The sequence below is a fragment of the Arachis stenosperma genome, chromosome 3, assembly GCF_014773155.1.
Source record: "Arachis stenosperma cultivar V10309 chromosome 3, arast.V10309.gnm1.PFL2, whole genome shotgun sequence".
Taxonomy (NCBI): domain Eukaryota; kingdom Viridiplantae; phylum Streptophyta; class Magnoliopsida; order Fabales; family Fabaceae; genus Arachis; species Arachis stenosperma.
Window position 1 is genome coordinate 121,414,828 of NC_080379.1, and position 9,241 is coordinate 121,424,068.

The window sequence follows — 9,241 nt, forward strand, 5'->3', positions numbered from 1 at the left end:
TGCATGGTTGATCGCCTGACAAACGAGCCAGCCATTCCGTGAGATCAGAGTCTTCGTGGTATAGGCAAGAACTGATGGCGGCATTTAAGAGAATCCGGAAGGTCTAACCTTGTATGTGGTATTCTGAGTAGGATTCAATGATTGAATGACTGTGACGTGCTTCAAATTCCTGAGGGCGGGGCGTTAGTGACAGACGCAAAAGAATCACTGGATTCTATTCCGGCCTGATCGAGAACCGACAGATGGATAGCCGTGCCGTGACAGGGTGCGTTGAACATTTCCACTGAGAGGATGGGAGGTAGCCACTGACAACGGTGAAACCCTTGCATAAGCTTGCCATGGAAAGGAGTAAGAAGGATTGGATGAAGACAGTAGGAAAGCAGAGAGACGGAAGGGACCAAGCATCTCCATTCGCTTATCTGAAGTTCTCACCAATGATATACATAAGTATCTCTATCTTTATCTTTATGTTTTATTCGTATATCACCCATACCCATTTGAGTCTGCCTGACTAAGATTTACAAGGTGACCATAGCTTGCTTCATACCAACAATCTCCGTGGGATCGACCCTTACTCGCGTAAGGTTTATTACTTGGACGACCCAGTGCACTTGCTGGTTAGTTGTGCAAAGTTGTGTTTATGCCATGGTATTGAGCACCAAGTTTTTGGGGCCATTACTAGGGATTATTTGAGTTGTGAAAAGTAGTGATCACAATTTCGCACACCAGTGTACGTTGTTCTCCTATGACATTAAGCCATAAGAACTTTTTTCGATGATGTTGTATATGTGTTCAGGCTTTATGTCAAAAGTAATTGTAAGGCCATTTGATGGGAGTCTTATGATAGTTGCTATATCAAAGAGTATGGGACCCACCATACTACATGGTAAATAAAAATTGTTAGTTGTTTTGCTCCAAAAATATAAGGTAGCTCCGATCATCCAATGATGAGTTGATTGTTGGTATTGTAAAAGTTTGAGAAGGTCATAGATTCCTCAAAATTTTCTTGCACCGGTTTTAAAAGGTTCTAATATTTGAAACCAGGCAAAAAAATTTGCACCTTTGAAAGAAGTCTTGGGATTGTTACGAAATGGATGAGAATTATCAATAAAAGGGGCAACAAAAAAATTCTGTTTAATTAGCGAATCCTGATTTTCACTACTCAAAAAATAGTGAAAAATCTTTTTTGCTTGTTCAGGAGAGTTCAAAGGGCTAAGGAAACAATGAAGTTCATTATCAACAGAAAAGGGGAATAAAATTTTCTTGCCATTAGTGGTATCTTCTGGGTCTTCAATGACAATATCTGCATCAGCAGAAAGGATTTTTAAACTCGAATATTTGAAGAGTTTTGTAGTTTCTTTTCTTTCTTTGTGTTTCTCAATTTGTTTTCCTTTATTTTTTGATGGGGATGATACTACAGAAGGAGAGGCATCCATTCTTGCATAAAACTGAAAGAAAAAAAAGATTCAATGTTGATTTTAGTAGAATGTAGAAGAAATAATCTCATGCTTGTGTAAAAACCCTAGCGATTAAACAAGGTTGTCATTCAATTTCATGAATTAAAAATTGAATAGAAGTTGTTCATTATAATAAAAGTGAGAAAAAAGAGGAACATACTAGTAAAATGAAGAAGAAAAGTAAGGATTAAAACTTGAATTCCTTTGTAGCGGCAAAAATGGAGTTAGAAGTTGAAAGGATAGTTTTTTAAAGATAAACGGACTCAGAGAAAATTTTTGAATTTTTGAAGGGAAAGTTGCTCTTCATAAATTTATAACCCTAAAAAATTGAAATGTATTTAATTAATGGCATGCGTATGTTCGCAATTAATGGGGTCGTGCTTATTAATGCAGTTATTAAGCATGAGAATGGACTTTTTTTTTCTTTTAATTATTATTGGTATTGAATGAAATTTATTTAGGATTAACTATTTTCATCTTATTAAAAATTTCGATGACAATAATAATCTTAGGGACAATTTGTTGGTCGAAGATTTTCGATCGATTGGATTAATCTAGGATGTCGACTCAAGAAGATGAAAATCGATACCGAAGGTCTCAATTCACTCAAAATTGTCGAAGCGTGAAGTTTACACGTCGAAATATGGATATCAAAGACAGCATGTGCGAAGGGAACAGTTACTTGGATTTGCGTTTGGCAGGAATAACTATTTTTTGAATCCTTCGAGGTGTGACACTTGGCGAAATAAGATTGGTTGGGTTACTTTATAAATTTAAAAGGTTTAGTAGCATCAAGAGATTAAAATTCACTCTCAGAAAAACACTCACGTACACTCATATACTAGCGACTTTCTAAGTCTGCCTCGAATTTCTTTTCTGTAGGATTCCTTCTATGTTTTTACTTTTTATTTTAAAATTCTTGTAATTTACTTTTTTATAATATACTTTTTTTTTTGCAAATTATTTTTTCTTCTTTTAAAATTTTTGCATTTTTTTTAAATTCAAAATCTTTCGACTATATTAAAAGTATTTTATTGTTTTCTTTTAATTTGAAATCATTTAAAAATATGCATAACACCTGTATAATAACCGAAACTAAATATGTATAAAATTAAGTTAAACAAATGAAAGAGACTGCTTCTACACTCAATTTGTCGTCTCTTTTCACAAACAAAATAGTGTGATAATGATAACAAAAGATTCAGCCGGAAATTCATCCCCTAGATTTATTTATTAAAATTAGAGGCATACGCTTAAGTCATTAAAGCAACGTGAATTACTTTTGTACATATAAAGCATAATTTTTCCCCTTAGACAACACCTCAATACACGAGTCTCTATTTTCATCCATATATCAAGTGTTGAAGCAAACAACATTCTCCTTTTAAGAAGGAGAAGATTTGGACCACATTCGTTGGACCCTTCTTCCTGATTATTTGATCGATGCCAATTATTAATGTCAACACTTAAAATTTTCACCGGTGACAATTGACGGAATACTTAACACGTGGTCCATGTTGTCTTCGTTTAGTACTCACCCTCTTCTTATAGCACCCTTTTTAGTTTTTACCATGTTCTTTCCCAAATGCCACTAATAACTTTTCACGTTAAACTCAATTTTAATTAATTATCCAAATAAAAGAAGAACGGCAAGGAAAAACCAATTCGAATTTCTCCGGGTTCCATGCACAACTAGCAAATAATCAAGCGATGTGGTAGTAAAAAACAAAATATATACCCTTCGAGGGGGTCAATGGATTCGTGCTACGTGTTCAGGGCTTTCTGAATTTTGCAGTCTTATTTTTCTTGTCCTTTTTCCCAACCAAGCACGTAGGAGGAAAGCACACGCATAAATTTTTGCTTTTGACTTTAATTCTTTAATTTCTTATAAATTTTGGCTGAAACATTATTACATCTTTATAAAGATTATTCATTTATTCTACTACCATTTAAGAATTGTCAACACATAAAGACAAACCGTGTCACTTATTTGAGGCATTTGACATCAGTTTTTCTTTTTTAAATTCGAGACTCTCGGTTGTTTCAACATGTTAGCATAAAAAATTAAAAAATAAGTTAGCTGTATAGTGTTTCCGATCATTGTATGAACTATGAACACAAGCAGCGTGTAAAAGAGGAGAGAGGTCAACTTCTGAGTTCCAAACAACCTTTTTCGTATTTCAATCTCTTGTTATGATATTCCAAGAACCTTACAAACCTTAAACCTACAGCATGGAGAAGTTCAGAAAAGATAGTAAACCATCTACCAAGGAAAAGGTGTCCTTTTCTTGGTGCAAACAAAACAACCTCAAATCTAATGTCACATTAAAGTAAGGGAAGAATGGGGGAAGTACCCACTAACCAAGTCACATGCAACTTGAATATGGGCGGCAAAAATTAATCATTCTTGTTCAGAACTTTCAGTAAAACATTGACAGATACAATCAAATCAAATAAAGCCAATAGATTTCTTTCTCTCTTTCATTCACTTCCTTTTGGCAAGGGTGAGGGAGAGGAAGAAGGGGAATTATCGATGTCATGTTGTGGTAATTTCTGTTCTGCTTGGTTGTCCGACGACGGCCGAGTCTCTGCATCAATTTGCCTCACATTTTCTATCATCTTCACAACTTCAGACATCTTTGGTCTCTGGTCGGGCATCCTTACCACGCATGACATTGCTATCTGTAGCATTTCCACCATCTCTTCCTCTATATTTGGATACCTCATCAGCTCTAAGTCAAACACCTCAGCTGTCCACTCCTCTCGCACAACCGAATGAACCCATCTCACCAGGTGGATAATCTCATCCCCACCAGTTGTGTGAATAGGAGATTTCCCTGTCAGAAGCTCAAGTAACACCACGCCAAAGCTGTAAACATCTGAAGGTTGTGCCGCTTTCCTGGTGTCCGTAACTTCAGGTGCTCGGTAACCAGCAGCTCGTGAGATGGGTAAGGCAAGTGAGCTCATTATGGATGCGAGACCAAGGTCGGATACACAACCATACTGTTTAGCATTGAGGAAGATATTTGAGGATTTGATGTTGCCATGCACGAGTTTACCTCCATTCTCAACATGGATACGAGCAATGCCTCTTGCAGCACCTAGGGCTATTTTCAGCCGAGTATCCCAATCTAGAGCCACTCTTTCCTCTCCTCTTTTACCTGAAAATCTCAGAAGCATGACAAATGTTACACATACCGACAGTATATGGACATAGTTTGCAATGTGTACAATTGACTAAAATAACATTTTTAACTCAGATTGCTTTTAATTGATTATTTGGTTGCAAAGTTTGAATCCTGACTTCTCAAGCAAACTGCATATGTAAGAAACCCTGTTAAAATTATCTGCCCTCAAGAGGAAAAAGCAAAAATTTATATGAGCGATATATCATGTACAACGTAATGATCCAGTGTTTCTGAAAAGTGAAAACAATAAATGGGAAGCCAAACTTTCTAACTTCAAAGTTAACACTTCCATCAAAATTGTTATAGCCGAGTTCTTAGTCAGACTTACATTACATAAAGAATGTTTCAAACAATTGAGAAACAATAGCAGTTCTTAGGAAAGAAAGTTAAATTTCCCTCGTGAGATGCAGAGTATTTCTTCAAACCAACTCAGGCAAACACATGATAAGCTAGGGAGGTGAAATCATACAAAAAGCTAATTGAAGATCCAAGTCCCCTTTTTTATGATGAATCAAGTTCATCTGAAATAGTAAATATGAGGGATCATATATTTCTACTAGTAGCAGATTAAGGATATTAAGTCTAATAACAAGTAAGATGGCAGACATTTATTATTGACAAAACAATGGTCTAAAATTATGCTACATACCGTGTAACATTGACGAGACACTCCCCTGGCTATAGTAATCATATACCATTAATTTCTCATCTTTGGAATAATAATATGCCTTGAGCTCAACCACATTCTCATGTTTAAGGTTTCCTACTATTTCCATGTGTTGCTCAAAATCCTTCTTTCCAACTGCTACCTCCTTTAACCTCTTCACAACAACCGTGGTTGCATCTTCCAGTATTGCCTTGTATGCAGTACCAAACGTTCCCTTTCCCAGTACCTCAGCAGAAGCCCTGAGTAAATCCTCCAAATCAAAAGCATAATTACACCCCTCAAAGAAAGACAGCTTATTATTCGCATCCTGGTTCCTCGATACAGCTTTCTCGGGAGACATGTCACCCTTGTGCAACTTCCCACTGAAGGCATCATCATCTTCACCCCTCCTTCTTGAGCAGCATACAAAGATCAAGAAAACAAATGCCACAAGGCCTAGAACACCACAGGCAATAGTAATTCCCAGCAGTGCTGTTTCGCTTAGCCTTCCATGCTTCTTAGATCTTGAAGAAGGCCCATAAACCGGAGGAGGCACTGGCGGAACAACAGGAGAGCTCCCAAGAGAAATATTATTTCCAAAAAATGACGAATCAGGAAACCTCTGGAGGGATTTAGGCACACTCCCATGCAAATTGTTGTTAGACAGATTCAGCAGCTGCAGTCTTGGCAACTGGAGATTGGGAATTTCGCCAGAAAGCGAGTTGTTTGCAAGGTTCAAACCAGCAATCTCGGTCAAATTGGAAAGGGAATCAGGAATGCTGCCATTGAAATGGTTATTGGACAGATTGACAATAGTAAGATTCTTCCAAACTGAGAAATCAGGCAAAGGACCAGAGAAATTGTTGAACTGAAGATACAGTAAAGTTAAGTTCTTCAAATTAGAAAAGTCAGAAGGTATCCGCCCAGTTATGACATTGGATCTGAGGCTCAAAGTTTGCAGTGCCGAGAGGCGGCTAACAGTATCCGGCGGAATTGGGCCACGAAATCCAACCCCCGGCAGACGAATGGCGATGACCCGGGACTCATCTTCACTGCAAGTGACTCCGGTCCAATTGGCACACATGGAGGAGGTCTCATCCCAATTCAGAGGTCTAGAAGGAGGGAATTTGTTCACAAAATCAAGCAAAGCTTCCTTATCTTCGACAGGTTCAGCATTTCCTTGCCAGTGATCAATCACAACCAACAAACAAATGGAAGATAACAAAATACGTAGGAACTCCATTTCCACCCTTTTCCAAGTATTTTCCACTTCCAGCAGCAAAAGGGAACGAGGTGTTTCGGCTTGTTTATTTACACTGCAAGCATACTACTAAACTGCTGCATGAGCTGAAAATGAAGACAAGAAGAAGAAGAAGAAGAAGAAGGACCAAGTGTTAGTGTAAACATAAGATACAAAATCTGGCTCTCATTCCCGCTTTGGAAAACAGAATAAAAGGGGAAAAAGGGGGAGGGTTTGAGAAGTTGATACAGAGAAAAAACCGAAAGAGCGTGGGAAAGAGAAATCTGATTCCTAGAAGGTTGTCGATGAAAGCAGGAGGGGACACTGAGAAACTTGTGCATAAAAGAATGAGCGCTGGCAGGTTCTGTTTTTAATCCCTCTCTTTCCTTCTTTTTTTCAAAATAAATTAGAAAAGGGAACACAAATTAATTTAATCCAGTAAAAATAAAGAAACAAAAAAGGGAAAGTGGTTCCAAGAGAGTGAGAAGCAAGCAGATACGGTGCTCCTTTTTGGCTTTTTATTCCGAATTCAAAAATTGAAAGCGAGGAAGGGGCTACTACTCACTCAGTTGGGTAGAACCTATTCTTGCTTCGTTCCAGATCTGTGCCTGTTACCTGCGCTATGAGATTGTGATGTATTGTGACGAGTAATGGAGGTATATAAATGCAGAAATAGAAGAAAAGTGTGAGAGTAAATAGAATAAATACCAAGTGAATGAGGTGTTGCAGTGAAGAAACGGCTCTATGGTGTTGGTGTGTGCGGTGGATGTAACTGAAGGCGAAGGGCGTTAGACGTTAGAAGTTAGACGTTAGACGTTAGCTTAATGGGTGGAGGAGCCCCGCTACCGCTGGGTGAGTCAATGCGAGTATGACTCCGAAGCGTAACGGTTAGAACTGAGAAGGGAAACTCAAAACCGCTGTTGATGGCTGTGGCTTACTGGCTTTGTGGGAAGGAATCAAGGAAATACTGAACTAGTAAGTGTGACTGTTTTATGGATGATGGTCGATGGGATGGACACTCATGTGGTCCCTATGGGTCACATGTGGGCCTTCCCTTCCCTAATTATACTTAATTAATTAATTAATACTTTCATTCCACATTGCATAATAGTTATCAATTTAATTTAATTCTCCGGTTATCTAATCTAGTTCCTCTCCAATGAGGACACCCCCCCCCCCCCCAAAAAAAAAAGAGATGTTTCTTTCAAAATCAATTAAAAAATTTTGTTCTAATTGCCTTTTCTTTTTATCTATACAAAAAACTTTGAATATAAGAAAAATACATCATTTATTTATTGAGTTTTAGAAATAGAATTAAATGGCTTATTTTTTAAAACTTTGCCATCATATCTAGATTGTTTGATAATTTTGACTTAAAAAAATTGTTTGACAACTTTAACTTTCGTTTTCATAGAATTCAAAGAATAAAATCTGTTATACTATTTTTATCATCTCTCAAACAAGGAATCCAAAATGTTCGTAGTATTCCAAATAAAAATACATCCTGTATTGGTATATATGTAGGATCTGTAATTATATTTTACCATCTATTTGGAATTAGAAATAAGGAAAATATAGCCAACTAAATGAGGGAAGTAAGCCAGTAAGGTATATTATACTTAAAAATTGGATGGTTGAACTAGTGATATTGAGGTTCCTAATTAAGGTAAATCATCATTTTAGCTTCTTTTTTTTTTCATGGTTATCTTCTTCAAAAAAGTACTTGTGCAATTATACATCATAATAGGAATGGTTATCTTCTTAAAACATTTAAATATTTATCTGCTAATATTGCTACTATGTATGGACAGGATCTTGCGTTCGAATCAGTTGTTATACAATACTGTTAATTAACTTTCTTATTAATTATGAACTTAAGTCCTTTGGTAGACTTGGATCCTGGCTCTTTATTATTTATCATTTTTGGAGAATAATAGCATTTGGGAAGGTGGGGACAACGAGTAGCAGGTTAAAGTGGCTGGTGAGTGGTGAAATGATCATTAGCCCTTTTACGATAACGACAAATAGTCAATGTTGTCAATGGTCCAACATAAATTAGGAAATTGTACAAACTACCCGAGACATCCAACCATGATTATATTATGTGTGTATATTTGCTTTTTTTTTAAGTAAAATATCGTTGTTTATTTTTAATATTTGAGATAAATTTTAAAATTATCTAAATATTTAAGTTGTCTTATTTAAATTTCTAATTTTTTAAAATTATTTCAATATTATTATGTTATTATGTTGTGTTTAGTTCATATATGAGTGAAGATATAAACACAAATATATAAATATTGAAGACATATATAAGGAGACACAAATTTTTACTTTGTTTGATAATTATGCACAAAACAGAATATAAATTATAAATGTCAATATTATCCTTATTCCAGAAAAAAAAATCACTACCATCACTGCTATTAAAGATAGAAGTGAAAAAATTTATATCTTAATCTTTGTGTCTTAGTGTCTCAATAAAGTGGTAATACACAAATTTTATGTATTTATGTATTAATGTATATTATGGTGTTCTTTCTTATTTTATGTATTTAAAAATCAAACATAAAACATAAGTGTGAGTGTGTCACTGTGACTCAAAATTTGGTGGACCACACCTACTAAACAAACACTGCATTAGTAATCTATTAACAGAATTGACAGTAAGACAAAATCGAAACGATTTTAAAATATTAGAAACTTAAAT

General features: G+C 35.9%; 1 protein-coding gene across 2 annotated transcripts; it reads right to left on the reverse strand.

The window, feature by feature from the left end:
* Window positions 1–3,616: 3,616 nt before the first annotated feature.
* Window positions 3,617–7,496, reverse strand: LOC130970340 (probable inactive receptor kinase At4g23740). Of its 2 annotated transcripts, none has more exons than XM_057896400.1 (4): window positions 7,240–7,496; window positions 7,097–7,146; window positions 5,295–6,638; window positions 3,617–4,618 (listed from the first exon to the last, which is right to left on the reverse strand). In XM_057896400.1, the coding sequence occupies exons 3-4, from the start codon at window positions 6,532–6,534 to the stop codon at window positions 3,939–3,941; spliced, it is 1,920 nt and encodes a 639-aa protein (XP_057752383.1). In that variant the 5' UTR covers window positions 6,535–6,638; window positions 7,097–7,146; window positions 7,240–7,496; the 3' UTR covers window positions 3,617–3,938. The 2 variants fall into 2 exon arrangements, with proteins under 2 accessions (XP_057752383.1, XP_057752384.1); XM_057896401.1 differs by having other exon boundaries at window positions 7,097–7,151.
* Between the last annotated feature and the right edge of the window lie 1,745 nt (window positions 7,497–9,241).